The sequence below is a fragment of the Grus americana genome, chromosome 24 (assembly GCF_028858705.1).
Source record: "Grus americana isolate bGruAme1 chromosome 24, bGruAme1.mat, whole genome shotgun sequence".
In the NCBI taxonomy this organism is placed as follows: domain Eukaryota; kingdom Metazoa; phylum Chordata; class Aves; order Gruiformes; family Gruidae; genus Grus; species Grus americana.
The window spans coordinates 7,868,488-7,884,418 of NC_072875.1; the positions used below are offsets into that span (position 1 = coordinate 7,868,488).

Below are 15,931 nucleotides of genomic sequence, written 5' to 3' on the forward strand. Positions count from 1 at the left end.
CCCAGCCTGGCTGAGGAAGGCTGGCGAGGCCCGTCAGCACCGGCCGGCTGGGGGGTGCCGGTGCCTGGCTGGGGGGGCCACGCCGTGTTTCGGGGGCCGGCCAGAGCTGGCATCAGTGCGCGGAGCCCACGGGCGACTTATGCAGTTGCTTAGCAACTCCCAAACCCGGATTAGAGGAGAGCGAGGCGGGCAATGCGGGGGGCTGTGGGCTGCAGCCCCCCGCATCGCCCTGGAGGTCCCCCTTCTTTCCCGGGGTCTCCCCGTCTTGCCCCGCCGGCCCCAGCACCTCGGCGTGGTCCAAGGGCGAACGCGGGGTCCGCAGATAGCGCCAAGGGATGGAAATACAGCTGGGTTTGCAGGTCTGGCTGGAAAACACGCCAAATGTGGGGGCTCGGATGCTCCTGCGGGCAGGGAAGTGACCCCCAAACCCCAAAACCACAGAGCCCCCTCCTCGACGTGGAGTCCGCTTTTGGGCGCATCACCCCTGGCCTTCAGCGGATGCTCGGTGGGAGACGTGGCATCCCGCCATGGCCACCCTTCCTCACCATCCTCATCTTCACCATCCTCACCCTCCTTCGGGACCAAGCCCTAAGTAGGTTGCGAAGGTTCTGCCCCCCCCCCCGCCATGCAAACAAACCCGAGGGGCAAACCCCACATTGTATTCCCCCCCCCCAAAAAAAATAAAAATTGCCCCATTTGCTGCCGCCTTGCCCCCCCCAAAAAAATCACCGCAAATTTCAGCAGGGCCCTGTTAAACCCGAGGGCGAGACCCGAAAGCGCTGTTTAAATATTTGCTCGCATCCTCCGCGTGGAATTTTATGTTACACGAAAACTCCGATGCGAGCTGCCGGCTCCTTTAAGTGTTAGGAGGGAGTTGGAGGCTGCGAAATAAAATTGGAGGAGGATAAAAAAAAAAGAGGAGAAAGGGAAAAAAAAAAAAAAAAAAAGAAACACCCCCCCCCAAAAGCCTGGCAGGGGTGTGGGGCTGATAGGCTCGCCCGGAGGAAAGCGCATTACGTAGGCAAGCGGCTCCGCTCAACTTGCCACCTGCGCCGGGAGAGCCGCCGGGGAAGCGAGACCCTGCCGGAGCCCCTCGCCCATCGCTGGCCGCCCACCCGTCCTCCGCCATGGACTGCTGCAATGTAGGTTTTTCCCCCGTCCCTTCCCCCCCCCAGCCTTTTTGTGTTTAATTTATTATTATTCTTGTTATTGGTCCCCCCTTGGAGCGGGGGACGGGGGCGGTGGAGGGGATTTGGGGTGCTGATGGAGGCAGGGGGGGGGTATTTGCAGGGGGGTGATGCTGCGGTGGGTGCTGCACCCAGGAGCTCAGCCATCTCCCTGTGCTCCCCGCCACCCAGCGCCGCTGCAGCCCCCCAGGCCCATACCTCCCCCAAGCCCCCCCACTCCAGTTCAGGATGCGTCCCGCCGGGGCTGGCAGCCACCCCGCACTGCTGCCAGTATTCCAGCCAGGAAAGTCCCCTCTGTCCCCAAATCCAGCGGCCAGACGGGGGGTTCTACTTTCCTGCCCCCCCCCCCCCCAAATTACTCTCCGGGTGGGATTGGAGGTTGCTTACGGATAAATCGGGGCGAGCAGGGGGCTGCACCCCTCCCGTCCTCACCGAGGGTGAGCACCCCTCACCACCCGGCCACCAGCTGGCTTGGGGAGCTGATCCGGCAGAAAACCACCTCCTTTTTCTCCTTTTCTCCCTTTTTTTCCCCCTCCCCCCCCTTTTTTTCCTCTTCCCCCCTTTTTTTTCCTCCTTTTCCCCCCTTTTTCCCCTTTCCCCCCGCCCCGGCTCAGCCAGCAGCACAGGGCAAAGCGCCCATCTGCCCTCCTGGGCACCCCCAGAGAGGCAAAGCCCACCCTGGATTTATCCCCCCCAGATATAGGATTTCTTCCCTGCATATAGGATCCCTGCCGCCCCATATATAGGATTTCTCCTTCTGAATATAGGATTTCTCCCCTGCATATAGGATTTCTCCCCTGGATATAGGTTTTTCACCCCCTGGATATAGGATTTCTCTCCCGAATATAGGATTTCTCCCCTGGACATAGGTTATGCCCCTCCGTATATAGGTTTTCTTCCCTCAGTATAGGATTTCTCCCCTGTATACATGTTTCCCCCATCTCTATATAGGATTTCTCCCATGAATATAGGATTTCTTTCCTAGATATAGGATTTCCTCCCCCAGCTATAAGATTTCTCCCCTGGCTATAGGATTTCTCCCCTGGCTATAGGATTTCCAGCCTTGGCTATAACATTTCCACCCCAGACATATCATTTCCACCTTGGACCCGTCACTTAAGCCGCTGCCGCTCTTTTCCTTCCCTCACCTTTTGTGACGGTCAAACAACCCGAGCAACTTTGCGGAACCGTGGCACGCTCCGAGGGAAGAGTATCCCCCCCTCCCCAAATCTGCAGCTTCCAAATACCCCCCCCTTCCCCCCCCAAAAACCCCCTCCTTTAAGCGTTCCCAGGGCGATGCAAAGGATGCTCCCGCATCGCTGCCAACACCAGAGCATCCAGCACCGGCTCGCTCCCATCTCATTTGGTTTCCCCGTGTTTCCCCCCCCGCCCCATCGGGATGCGGCAGGAGGGGAGTCGGGTGCAGTGAATAATTCTCCGGGGGATGCTTTTATCCCCCTCCCCACCCTCCGGCATCGCTCCCTTCCCAAATTTCCCAGTGTTTTCAGCCGAAGTCCTGAGGAAGGGATACAGGGGGATGCAACAGGCTGCGAGAAGGGGAAACTGAGGCACGGCCAGCTGGGTTTGCACAGCGTGACCTCCCGCTGTGCCGAAAATACCCCCCCCCCCCCCCCCGCTAAAACCCACGGATACTGTATCACAACTCTCAGGGAAGCAGGATCCAGCCCCAGCAGTGGGGGGATTGTGTCCAGGGGGGGAATTAGGGATGAGCAGGGGGGTGAAACATCTTCCCCTGCTGCGCCTTCGGCTGCAAATCCCCAGAGACACCTGCAAAGGACCCTCGTTTTTAGCAAAGAAGCCTCATTTTTAGCTAAAGACCCTCATGTTTAGCTAAGGACCCTCATTTTTAGCAAAGAACGAACCCTAATTTTTACCACAGGGGCTGATTTAGGACCTTATTTAGTGGATTAAATTGGGGGGGGATGCTCTTTTTGGGGTGCTGCCGGCCGTAACCCTCTCGTTGCCGCTGGCAGGAGGGAGCCTGCACGAAGCTGGACGAGGACATCCTGGATATCCCCTTGGACGATCCCGACGCCAACGCGGCGGCTGCCAAGATCCAGGCTAGCTTCCGTGGCCACATGACCCGCAAGAAGATCAAAGGGGGCGAGATCGATCGGAAAACCAAGGACGCCGAGTGTGCCAACAGCACCCGCGGCGGTGACCTCCGCAACGGCGACTAGGTACCCCCCAAAAATTCCCTTATCCCACCCCAAAAATTGGGTCATTTTTACAAGGATGCTGCTCTGAGCATCCTTCCCCGTACCTATTGGGGATGGAGCATCCTTTTCTGTAGCGATTGGGGATGGAGCAGCCTTCCCCAGGATGGAGCATCCTGCCCTGTACCCGTTTGGGATGGAGCATCCTGCCCTGTACCAACTGGGGATGGAGCATCCTGCCCCGTACCGACTGGGGATGGAGAAGGGGTTTTTTTTTCTTCCCAGGAGGTGAAAGCACGCAGGCAGGCAGCAGGCAGGCAGCCCCTGCCTGCCCTAATTTTGGGAGCGCGCCGTAGTAGTTAGCATGGGAAGGCGAAGCCCTAGATTTGAATTGAATTTCTCCCTTAGCAACACCACCCCGAACGCCTCGCCTCAGCACATGCTATTTTTAAAAGCCTGTGTCACAGTCTCCTGGCAGGAAAAGGTAAATTTAAAAGCGCCCACGGTGCCGAGGCCGCGTGGCATCGGGGCCCGGGGGGTGGTTGTGCCATGCCCTGTGCCGTGCCGCGGCGGCACGGTGAGCGGGGAACGGCCCCAGCTACGGGGAGGTTGGTTTGGGGTTAGCGGAGGGGAGGTCTTGCTGCCGGCTCGGCCACGTGTGTGTGGCGGCGCTGGTGGGGATGTAACCGGGATGTAACCGGGATGCAGTGGGGATGCGATGGGGATGCAGTGGGGGCGAACTGAGGATGCAGTGGGGATGCAATGGGAATGAACTGGGGATGCAACAGGGATGCAGTGGGAATGAACTGGGGATGCAACAGGGATGCAGTGGGAATGCGGTGGGGAAGCAGTTGGAATTCAACGAGGATGCAATCGGGATGTGATGGAGATGCCGTGGGGCTGCAGTGGGGATGCAATTGGGGTGCAGTGTGGGGATGCCGTGGGAATTCAGTGGGGGTGCAGTGTGGGTACAGTGGGGATGCTGTGGGAATTCAGTGGGGGTGCAATGGGAATGAGCTGAGGATGCAGTGGGGAAGCAATTGGAATTCAATGAGGATGCGATGGAGATGCAGTGGGGCTGCAGTGAGGATCCAGTTGGGACGCAACTGGGATTCGGTGAGGATGCAGTGGGACTGCAGCGAGGATGCCGTGGGGAAGCAGCTTCCAAGTGAAGCTCATTAGGGCCATGAGCCTCGTTAGGTGAGCTGGGTTCACCCCCTCCCACCAGGGTCCTCTGCCCGGGGGGGCCTCAGGCTGGGTGTCCTCCCCCCGCCCCCAGCTCCTGGCTGCTGGGATGGGGCTGGGTGAGGGCAGGCTGCAGGCAGCACTGGGAGGCAGGCAGGACAAGGGGGCAGGAGCAGGGCACAGGCAAGGTGCAGGCAGGTTGTGGGCGGGCTGCAAGTAGGGCACGGGCAGGGTGTGGGCAGGGCAGGGGAGGGGGAGAGCACGGAGAGGGTGCAAGCTGCAGGAGCAGGGCGTGGGCAGGGTGCAAAGAGGGCAGGGTGCAGGCAGGGGGGAGGCAGGGGTGCTGGCAAGGAGGGGACGGGCATGGAGAGGGTGCAGGATGCAGCAGCATCAGGGACAGGGTGTGGGCAGGGTGCAGGAGCAGGGTGCAGCAGCAGAACATGTACAGGGCGCAGGCAGGGTGTGGGCAGGGTGCAGGAACAGGGTGCAGGCAGGGTGTAGGTGCAGGGTGCAGGAGCAGGGTGCAGGGCACAGGCAGGGTGCAGGGCACAGGCAGGGTGTAGGTGCAGGGTGTAGGTGCAGGGTGCAGGCAGGGCACAGGCAGGGTGTAGGAGCAGGTTGCAGCAGCAGGGCACAGGCAGGGTGCAGGGCACAGGCAGGGCGCAGGCAGGGTGTAGGTGCAGGGTGCAGGAGCAGGGTGCAGGCAGGGTGTAGGTGCAGGGTGCGGGAGCAGGGTGCAGGGCACAGGCAGGGTGCAGGCAGGGTGTAGGTGCAGGGTGCAGGCAGGGTGCAGGCAGGGTGTAGGTGCAGGTTGCAGCAGCAGGGCACAGGCAGGGTGCAGGGCGCAGGCAGGGTGCAGGCAGGGTGTAGGTGCAGGGTGCAGGAGCAGGGTGCAGGCTGCAGCAGCAGGGCGCAGGCAGTGTGCAGGCAGGGCACAGGCAGGGCTCAGGCCCAGGGCTGACCGCTCTCTCCTTGCTTGCAGGGGCCGCCAGGCGCTCGCCACACCCCCCTCGCCGCCGAACCCCCACCGCCCGCCGAGGCCCAGGAGCCCCTGCTTTGCCCCGCCGCCCCCGCATGCGCCCCCCGGGGCCCCCCTGCCGCCGGGCCCTGCCCCCGCCCCCGGCCGTCCCCCCCAGCCCCGGCCGCCCCCCGCCCCAATAAACGTCCCTGCCAGAGGCCTGGCCTGTCCTTGGCACCTTTCGATGTCACCCGGCGGAGCGGTGAGGTCGCAGCGGTGCGGAGGTGGGATGGTGCCGGGGCGGGCGATGCCTGGCCGTGATGCCATACGCGCACGTGTGATGTCGCTGCGGTGGCTGGTGTGACGTCGTACAGGCACGCGTGACACCGCCGTGGGGCACGCAAGCGTGCACGGCATGGCATGACGCCACTCACGGGTGGGAGATGGCGCGTGTGATGCTCTGCAGCCAGGGGTTGGGGGGTGTGATGTCACTGCCCGACATGTGATGGCTGGCGTGACATCATACAGGGGTGCGTGACGTCACTGCTAGACACGATCATGGATGTGACGTCATACAAGCGTGGGTCATGTCACTGCTGGCTGTGTACCGGTGGGCGTGACATCACGCAGGCGCGCACGACATCACTGACGGACACGTGACAGCCAGCGTGATGTCCTACAGGCATGAGTCGGACGCTGCGACACCGCGCACACAGGACGTGGCAGGGCGTGACATCACGGTGACGGACAAGCGATGGCCCTCGGGGTGTGACAACACACGCGCGCCGTGACGCCGCCACCCCGAGGCCGGTGCGATGGGACATCACACGGTCGTAATGACATAACCCCCCTAAATCCCCACAAACTCACCCCAAACCACGGCGCTGGACAGCGCGGCCAGCTTTTAATCAGAAAAAACCCCTAAAAAAAGTGCGTTTCCCCTGCCCGTCCCCCCCCCCGCCCTTTTTAATGCTCTTTTATGAAAAATCCCCCATTTCAACTCATATATATATAAAAAAAAAAAAAAGAAGAGGACCCCCCCCACTCCTCTGGGCAGGGCTGGGGCTGGTTTGGGGTGTTATATTTACAGGGAGACTCGGCCCCCCCAAACCTAGGGGGCCCCCCCAAACTTGGGGAGCCCCCCCGCACCCATTAAACAACCCCACGACGAGTCCAGCTGCTCGAGGCGTCTTTTAAAAAGAAAAAAAAAAGAAAAACACCCAAAAAGGGGAAAAAACCCCCAACCCATCCCAGCAAATGGAGGGGGGTGGTTGCTGGATATGGGCACTCCCTTTTTTTTGGGGTGGGGGGGTGGGGTTGGGGGGGGTCACACCAAGGAGCCAGCCCGGCTCTGTGCTGGCACCATGATGGGCACAGCGCCCGCCCGTGCCAAGCTGGAGGGGGGCAACGACCCCGGGGGGGCAACCGGATCCTGGCGGTGCCGGGGGGCTCCGTTAACCGCGGGGGGCGAGAGGTTGGGGGTGCGTCCCCCTCCCCGCGGCGGGGGTCCCCGATAGCTGCCGGTGGCGGTGAGGATGGAGGCAGTGTCGGAGGGGGGTTTGGCCCCGTAGGGTTTCTCCCGGGCGATGGAGGACAAGGTGCTGGTTTTGGAGATGGTGTCCGAAGCGGGGCTCCTCGCCCACGATGGCGTTTTGGGGGCCACGGCGTCCTCCCTGCCGAGAGGGGACGGTGTCGGAGAGATCGGCACAGGGAAACCCCGCTGTTCCCCTCCCCAGCAAAGCAACGGGGCCCCCCCCCGAGGTTGTGTGGAGCTCCTGGACCCCAAAAGAGGGTGGGGGGCAAGAGGGAAAGGTGGGGGACAGAGGTGGGAAAAAAATATACCCTTGTTAACTCTGAAACCTAACAATGGCTGGCCAAAGATGGAAACCTCCTCCTCCTCGTTAACTCTGAAACCTAGTGATGACTGCTCAGAGATGGAAATCTCCCCCCCCCCATCAACCCTGAAACCTAACGACCGTTAACTCTGAAACCTAGTGATGACTGCTCAGAGGTGGAAATCTCCTCCCCCCCCCCCCCCCCCCGTCAACCCTGAAACCTAACGACCGCGATTTAAATCTCCTCTGCGGGAGGGGCGCCTCACTTGATCTCATTGGCCACCTCCTCCTGGCCGTCACGTTTCTTCCTCCGGTAGCCGACGACCTGGCAGGCGAAGAAGACGATGGTGGCGAGGGCGCCCAGGGAGCCCAGCACGGCACCGGCGATGACGGCTTTGGTGCTGGCTGCTGGAGAGAGACAGAGTTCGCCTCCCCCCGCCTTATTCCCACGGGGACCCCATGGGGACACGGCAGGGACGGCGTGCGTGTGTGTGTCCCCCTGCTCCCCGGCCCCGCGGACACGTACTCACTTGAGTGCACCTCCAGCGCGACGCTGCACTCGGCTGAACCCGCTCGGTTTTCGGCCACGCAGACGTAGAGACCCGACATCTCCATGGAGAGGTTGGTCAGCTTGAGGGTGCCCCTGGCCGGGTCTGCGGGTGACAAATTCGGGTGCTGCCCCTGTGCGTGTGTGTGTGTGTCCCACTTCCGCAGCTGCTTCCCGGGATTTTCCGCTCCCCCCCCCCGGCCCGGTGCCACCTTACCCTGGGCGGGGGGGAAGAAGACCTGCAGGGTGGGGGCCGTGCGCTGCCATCGGTAGGCGGGCGGGGGCTTCCCCTTGGCGGAGGTGCAGCTCAGGGTGACGTTGGCTCCCACGGTGGGGGTCCCGTGCAGCTGGCAGGCGGGGGCGGCCGGCGGCACTGCGGGCACCGGCGTCAGTCCCCGGGGACGTCACCGAGGGGTCGAAGGGAGACGGTGACCCGGGGTGGGGGGGGAAGACCGGCGGGACCTTACCCAGGACGGTGAGGTTGATGACGCCGACGTTCTTGCCCGTGCCGGTGGCATCATCCACCACGTTGACGGTGCACATGTACTGGCCCGAGTCGCGCTCCCGGGTGGCGTTGATGAACAACGAGATGTTGTGGGTGAGGACAGGGTACAGGAAACCCACGCGGGGCTTCAGTTCTGTCTCCTCCACCTTCACCACCCCATCCAGGTAGGTCAGGATCTGCACGGGGGTGGGGAAAAACACCCACTCGGTCAACTCTGGATGATGTCGTAGGAGGGGAAACCCCCCCCCAAATTCCAAATTTTGGGGAGCAGCAGTTGCTGCATGAGTCTGCTCCATCCTCGCCTGCCCTGAGCTTCCACAGCGTGGGCATCTCCCCACTGTGGGTGCCACGAGCATCCCCCCATTGTGGGCACCTCCCCATCACAGGTTCCATGGGCACCATCGTGGGCACCATGAGCATCACCCTATCATGGACATCTCCCCATCATGGGTACCATGGGCACCATCCCATCGTGGGCACCATCCCATCGTGGGCACCGTGTACATCACCCTATCATGTACATCTCCCTATCGTGGGTATCTCCCCATCGCAGGCACCTTCCCATTGTGGGCATCTCCCCATCACAACCACTGTGGTCACCTCCCCATTGCAGGTCCCATTGGCATGCCCCCAATGTGGGTATCTCCTCATCACCATGAGCTTCCCCCGTATTGTGGCCACCTCCCCATTGTGGCCACCACGATCATCCCCCCACTGCAGGCATCTCCCCATCGTGGCCACCATGAGCATCCTCCTATCAAGGGCATCTCCCCACCATGGCTACCTCCCTATTGCGGGCACCATGGGCATCTCCCCATCGTGGGCACCTCCCCATCGTGGGCACCATGATCATCCACCCACTGCAGGCATCTCCCCATCGTGGACACCATAAGCACCTCCCTGTCACGGGCATCTCCCCGTCTTGGGTATCTCCCCATGGTGGGCACCACAAGCACCTCCCTATTGCAGGTACCATGGGCATGGCCCCATCGCAGGCACCTCCCCTTCATAGGCATGGCCCCATTGTAGGCACCATGGGCACCACCCCATCGTGGGCACCTTCCCATTGTGGGCACCACAAGCACCTCCCCTTTGCAGGCACCACAGGCATGGCCTCATTGTGGGCATCTACACATCACCATCACCATGAGCATCCCCCCACCAAGGACACCATGAACTTGCCTCCATCGTGGGCACCTCGCCATTATGGGCACCACCCCATGGTGGGCACCATGAACATCCCCCCATCATGAGAACCTCCCCATGGTGGGTTCCTTCCTATGGCGGGCACCACCCCTTGGTGGGCACCATGAGCTTCCCCTCATCATGGGCACCGTGGGCATCTCCCCATCGTGGGCACCACAAACAGCTCCCCATTGCAAGCACCATGGGTATGTCTCCATCATGGGCATCTTCCCATTGTAGGTACCATGGGCACCTCCCCATCGTTGGCATCTCCCCATCATGGCCACTTCCCCATTATGGGCACCACAAACATCTCCCCCCGTTGTGGGTATCTCCCCATGGTGGGCACCATAAGCTTCACCTCATCATAGAGACCTCCCTACTGTGGGCACCACAAACATCTCCCCATTGCAGGTACCATGGGCACCTCCCCATTGTGGGCACCTCCCCTTCATAGGGTCCATTAACACCTCCCCATTGTGGGCATCTCCCCACCATGGGCACCACGAGCATCACCCCACTGTGAGCACCACCCCATGGTGAGCACCATGGGCACTCCCCCATGGTGGGTTCCTTCCTATGGTGGGCACCACCCCATGGTGGGCACCATGAACTTCCCCCTGTCATGGGCACCACAATCAGCTCCCCATTGCAGGTACCATGGGCATGTCCCCATCATGGGCATCTCCCCATCATAGGGTCCATGAACACTTCCCCATCGTGGACACCTCATTATGGCCACCACAAGCATCTCCCCATCTTGGACACCTCCCCATCGTGGGCACCACAAGGATCTCCCCACTGTGAGTAACACCCCACGGAGGGCACCATGAGCTCTCCCCCACCACAGCCACCTCCCTGCTTGTCCCCCTCCCTCCCCACCGCTCACCTGGAAGGGATCAGCATCTTCCTTATCCAGCAGCCAGGTGACGTAGGGCTTCTTCTGGGAGCGGCTGGTGTACCAGGCGGGAAGCACCACTTGCTGCCCCTCCACGGAGAAGACCGAGCTCGTCCCCACGTGTACCTCCAGCACGGCCGAGGAGACACCTGCCCGTGGCCAGAGAGGGAAGAAAAACGGGACGTGACTCAACCCCAGGTGGCATTTTTCCATAAAAACCCACTGATTGTTGGAAACCCTCCCCGTTCCCAGGGGAACACCCAACAATCCCGCGTTATCGCCTGGAGGACATTTCTCCTCCTTCCCCGCTGCAGGAAGGGCTTTCCGGCTGCTCCAGAGGATGCAGGACAATGTCGGTCCCTCCCATCCCCGTTTCCCTCCCCTCGAAAACAGGAAAACCTCCGACCGAAAATTCCCCCCCGACGCAGGAGACCAGCTCCAGCGGCTGGACACCCCCTTTAGCTCAGTATTGGGGTACCCCTGGCCCCCCGCCACGATGCTGCGCCAGATCCTCATCCCATCCCAAATACCCCATCCCATCCCAAATATCCCATCCCTGCATCCCCTGCATCCCAGCATCCCCAAAACCCCACTGGGAAGGGGCAGTAGGATATGAGCGGGTACCACGGACCGCAGAAGGATGCTCGGCTCCCAGAGGAAGATTATTCCCTGGCTTTGCCCGTACGGCTCAGCCGGAAAATTAATCGGCTCAAGCGAGGTCGGGTTTATGCCGGGATTTTTTTTTTTATCCTGGGGGAACGCCACCGAGGAGCCGCATCCCGGCGGCTCTATCCCTGCATCCCGCCCATCGATCCGTGTCCCCGGCTGGCCCCGGTCCTGCCAGCGCCCCGGGGATGCGCTGGATTGGGATGCGGGGGAGAAAGGATGATGCTACCCTCGCTGTTGCCTGGGATTTGGGGAAAAATCCCTGGTTTTGAAGGATTTAGGGAGCCTCTGATGGCCTCGCCCTCTTTCCTGTGAACTCAGAGGTTTTAATTTGATTTTTCCAGGGTGGGAAGAGGAAAACAAGGCACTGGGGGGTATTTTTAGCCTCCTCCCTGCATCCGTTCATCCCCCCTCCCGGCAAGGAATCGGCGCAGTTTCCGGACGGAGCCTTCCAGCTCTGGGCAGGAAACTCTGCTCCGGCTGATAAGTCTTCCCAGGAATTAAAAAAAAAAAAAATAATTTTTTTTTTTCAAAAATGAACTTGCCCCTTCTCCGGTGAAAAACCAGGAGAATTCAGCCCTGGTCTGGTGAGGATGCTTAAAAATAGCTCACCCAGGCTAAGAACATAAATCCTTAAGTCCCAGCGAGGGGGGAAAAAAAATGCTGCCGGGTGATGGAGACGGCAGCGGGGAGCCCGCCCGCAAATGATATCGTGGGCAAAAGAACTGATATTATTCGTATTATTAATGATATTGAGCTACGGTGGCGAATAAAATACGTAGCGTGGAAAAAGAATGGTAATTCTGTTGTAAGTATATGTTATGATAAAGATAATTGTGTTAAATTTAGAGGAGATATCAGAAAATATAGCTAATGATAATATTGTAATTTTGATACTAAAATAGATAATATGTTCTATAATGATAAATATACGTATATTTTTATAAGAATAGTGATAATAGTGGGGATGTGATAGTGATAATACTGATAATGATAATAATAAGAAGAATTATGGTAGTGATAATAATAATTATAAAAATGATACTGATGTTAATAATAATATAGATCATTAATGATGCAGATGGCATCATTAGATGACATCACAGCTCCTGCACTTCTGCACATCCCCAACAGCTGGGGAAATCCAGGGTTTTTTCAGCATCGTTATAAATAGAATTGTATTAAATTTATATAACCTAAAAGAAAATGTGTGATATATAATTATATTGTAATTTCTATAATAAAAGATAGAATAGTTAATATATATTATATAATAATTATGATTATAATTAGTTTTTTATAATGATGACAATAGTCATGACACTAATAATAATAAATATAGTTCATTAATGATGCAGATGGCATCATTAAATGAATCAACAGCTCCTAAACCTTGGTGCACCCCCAAAAGCCGGGAAAATCCAGGTTTTTCAGCCCAATTCCTCCAACATTTTTGGGGGCAAAAAAAAAGGGGTGATGGGCCAAAGGGTGCCGTGGGAAAATCTGGGCTCCGGAGGGGGAAAAGATGCTGCGGAACCAGGCGGGGGTTTCCCATCACACCCCCGGGCATGAAAACAGCCCCGTGGGTCTCAACCGCGGCAAACCCGCCAGCACCCGCCGCAGGCCGAGCTCTCTGTGTTCTCGCTGGGCCGCGTTAACTCTGAAACCTAATGATGACTGTGTTAATCGTGCTCTGTGGCTGCAGCTTTGCTCTGTCATCCTTAAAGCACGGCGATAGGAGATCACGGCTCCATCGTCTCCCCTCCTGCACGTCAGGGAGAGGTGGATGGAGCTGGATCTGGAGGATGCTTGCTCCCCCAAATCCCCTTTTTCTGGCAAAATTCACCCCAAAATCCTCATTTCGGGCAAATTTGACCCTAAAAAGGGCTGGGAGAGCCAGTGCTCGAGCTGTGGGCGCAGGAACGAACCCTTTGGCATCAGCTCCAGCTTTAGCCACCTCGCTGCTTCAAATCCTCTAATGCTTTAACCAGATCGAAAAAATTAAGCTGCTCCCAGCGCTCATACGCATATCGGCAGTGGAGGGGCGGGGGGGGGAACCTCGGGACCTCCCGGCTGCTATTTGGGCTGAAAAACCTTGATTTTTATCCAGCTGCCCCGAGCTAAGCACCTGCCTGGGTGTTTTCCCTCCGCTCCTGCCCATCTGCTGGGATTTTTTTCCATATGGAAAAAAAAAAAATAAAACCACCTTTAAATTTATCTTTAAAAATACTCTTCAATTTATTATTTTCTTTCCCCTAGGGAATAAAAACTTTTAAATTTTACCTTTCAAAATACTTTTCAATTCTTTCCCCATGGAAAAAAAAAAAAATAAACCACTTAAAATTTTTTCCATATGGAAAAAAAAAAAAACTTTTAATCTCTGCGCACCTACAGCAACCTCAACATTAAACCCTGCACCTACATCCAACCCCCCGTCCTCATCTAGAATCGCCTCATTTCACCCCAAAAAAAGCTGCTTCTTGGCTCAAGGTTCAGCCTCAACCCCCCCAAAAAAAGCATCCCCTCCCCCCCCCAAAAAAAAATCCCACCCGACCCTATAAGCTATTGACCGTATGGGGAATTAGAGGCTGGAGGCGGCTGGGGTTTGATGACCCTGGCCGATAGGATTAAGGCGCTGGAGTCATGTGAAACCGAGACCCAAATTAAATCCCGAGAGACCAAGCTCAGGATTTAAAATACACAGCGGGAATTTGGCCGGGAAAATTAAAAACCACCCAAAACCCCTAAGAAACTCAGAAAAAGGTCGAGGAGCACCTTGGCGATGCGACGCAGTCACCCGGCTTTTTTAAAAATTTTTTTTGTTGTTGTTGTTTTTTGTTTTTTTCTTTCCTTAACTCTGACTATTTATAAACGGGCAGATAGGAGATGCCGGGCTGTGGAGCGGCGTCCGTTGGGAAAATCCACAGTGGCTTTTCTCACGACCCTGGGGTGGGAAGGGGGGGGGGGGGTAGAAAGTGCTGTATCCTCCGGAGAGGCCAAATTTGGGAAAAAAATTAAAAAAAAAAAAAAAAAAATAATACGTGACTTTGCTATAGATAGAAACGCGGTTTAACCCCTTGGTGTAGGAGAAGGCGGCGGCGATGGGATGGGGACGAGGACACCGAGCATCATCCCTTGTTTTGCTTTTTCCTGTCCCAATCCCATATGGACCCTCAAAAAAAGAAAAAAAAAAGAAAGAAAAAAAGGGAAAAAAAGGGAAAAAAAAGAAAAAAGAAAAAAAAAAGAAAAAAGAAAAAAAGGAAAAAAAAGGAAAAAGGAAAAAAGCCACCTATTTTGGGCTCAAAAATGTCTTTCTGCTGCGTTTTTGTGCTCTCGGTCCATATAGCATCATGTCCCAGGACTCGGGAGTGAGGGGTTATTTTTGGGGGGGAAGTGGTGTTCCATCACGTCCCCATGCAAATTTACATCGTCGGGACACGGCGAAGGAGCATCCCGGTGGGATTTAAGGACGGAGCGACCACAGCGCCTCACCCCAATGCCCTTTAACTTTTATAATGGAAATAATAAAAAAAACCCCCAAAACCAAAAAAAAAAAAAACCAAACCAACCCCATCCCTCAAGGAGCAAAACCCAGCGGCTCCGGGAGCGGGGACCCCCACCCAGTGTCCCGCCGGGGAGGAAACGCCGCTGCCATTGTTTTTTGGGGCCGTTTCCTTTCCCCAAAGGCCTCTCCTTCGCCGGGAACGCCAAGGGGACGTTTCCCTTCGGAGCAGCCGTGGCTTTTCCAAAAAAAAAACAACCCAAAACCCCAAAAACCCCCAACCAACAAACCAAACCTCAAATATGGTTGGAAATTTGGGGGGGGGGGGGGGGGAAGGAGGGAAACCCCCCCGTTGAGTGTCGTCGCCCCAAAACCAGCCAGGATAAACTCAAAGTGCCGGAAAACGAGGGAGGGAACAGGTTTTTATCATGGGGAAAAGAAGAAAAATTTGATTTTTTTTTTTCTGCCCGACGCCACGTGGGGAGGTGAATTATCGGCTCCGACGTACCGGGGTCCCCAGGGTGCCCCCCCAATGGGGTGGTTTTCAGTTTGGGGGTGTCGGCAGCTCCAAGGAGCTTTTCCCCGGGGGACCCAGATTTCAGGGCACCCCAAGGAGGGGACGGGGGGTGGGTTGGGGGGGACCGAGGGCACGGAGAGGGGCCGGTGGGTGCTGTGTGCCCCCCCCGGTACCCCCGCATCCCGCCCGGTGCCCCCCTAAAGCTCCCCGGGGTCCTGCCCGGTGCTCCTCGGCTCCGGTCCCTCTTGCTGGATGCCCCCCGGCTGCTCCACGCCCTGCCCGGTGACCCCCCCCGTACCCCAGGGTCCTGCCCGGTGACCCCCCCCCCAGCTCCTCCACGCCCTGCCCGGTGCGTCCCGGTTCTCCTGCCTCTTGCCGGGTGCCCCCCGCCCCGTACCCTCGCTTCCCGTGCGACTCGACGGGTGCCCCCCCCGGTACCGCCGGGTCCTGCCCAGTGACACCCCCCCCCCCAGCTTCCCCGCGTCCCGCCCGGGCTGCTCCGGCCGCCGTGCGTCTTGTCCGGTGCCCCCCCCGGCTCCCGTGCATCCCGCCCGGTGCCCCCCCAGCGCGCTCCGGTCCCCCCGGGTCCCGCCGGCTGCCTCCCGGCCGGTGCCCCCCGCCCTGCCCGATGCCCCCCCCCCGCCCCCGGTGCTCACCCAGCAGCGCAGCCAGCGCCAGCGCGGCCCGGGGCAGCGCGCCCATGGCCGGAGCCGCAGCCGCAGCAGGTGCCGGGGCCGCGCCGGGCGGGGGGGGAACGGACCGGGGGGGG

General features: G+C 58.3%; 2 protein-coding genes across 5 annotated transcripts; one reads left to right on the forward strand and one right to left on the reverse strand.

Moving 5' to 3' along the window:
• The first annotated feature begins 971 nt into the window (after positions 1-971).
• NRGN (neurogranin) lies at positions 972-5,725 on the forward strand. Its single transcript, XM_054802886.1, has 3 exons — positions 972-1,142; positions 3,182-3,388; positions 5,532-5,725. Exons 1-2 carry the CDS (start codon positions 1,128-1,130, stop codon positions 3,386-3,388), a joined length of 222 nt encoding a protein of 73 aa, XP_054658861.1. The 5' UTR covers positions 972-1,127; the 3' UTR covers positions 5,532-5,725.
• Positions 5,726-6,391: 666 nt separating this feature from the next.
• Positions 6,392-15,924, reverse strand: ESAM (endothelial cell adhesion molecule). Of its 4 annotated transcripts, none has more exons than XM_054802877.1 (7): positions 15,819-15,924; positions 10,469-10,626; positions 8,357-8,570; positions 8,107-8,262; positions 7,873-7,995; positions 7,609-7,750; positions 6,392-7,180 (listed from the first exon to the last, which is right to left on the reverse strand). In XM_054802877.1, the coding sequence occupies exons 1-7, from the start codon at positions 15,862-15,864 to the stop codon at positions 6,835-6,837; spliced, it is 1,185 nt and encodes a 394-aa protein (XP_054658852.1). In that variant the 5' UTR covers positions 15,865-15,924; the 3' UTR covers positions 6,392-6,834. The 4 variants fall into 4 exon arrangements, with proteins under 4 accessions (XP_054658852.1, XP_054658851.1, XP_054658850.1 ...); XM_054802876.1 differs by having other exon boundaries at positions 7,609-7,667; positions 7,869-7,995; XM_054802875.1 differs by having other exon boundaries at positions 7,609-7,667; positions 7,873-8,023.
• Between the last annotated feature and the right edge of the window lie 7 nt (positions 15,925-15,931).

Bases quoted from the DNA above. Each gene is read 5' to 3' on its own strand.
- ESAM (XM_054802875.1), bottom strand. From the start codon at position 15,864: ATGGGCGCGCTGCCCCGGGCCGCGCTGGCGCTGGCTGCGCTGCTGG. The intron at 10,627-15,818 runs GTGAGCACCGGG...GGCCACGGGCAG, and splicing joins GGCGCTGGCTGCGCTGCTGG to GTGTCTCCTCGGCCGTGCTG. The intron at 8,571-10,468 runs GTGAGCGGTGGG...ACCCCCGTGCAG, and splicing joins AAGATGCTGATCCCTTCCAG to ATCCTGACCTACCTGGATGG.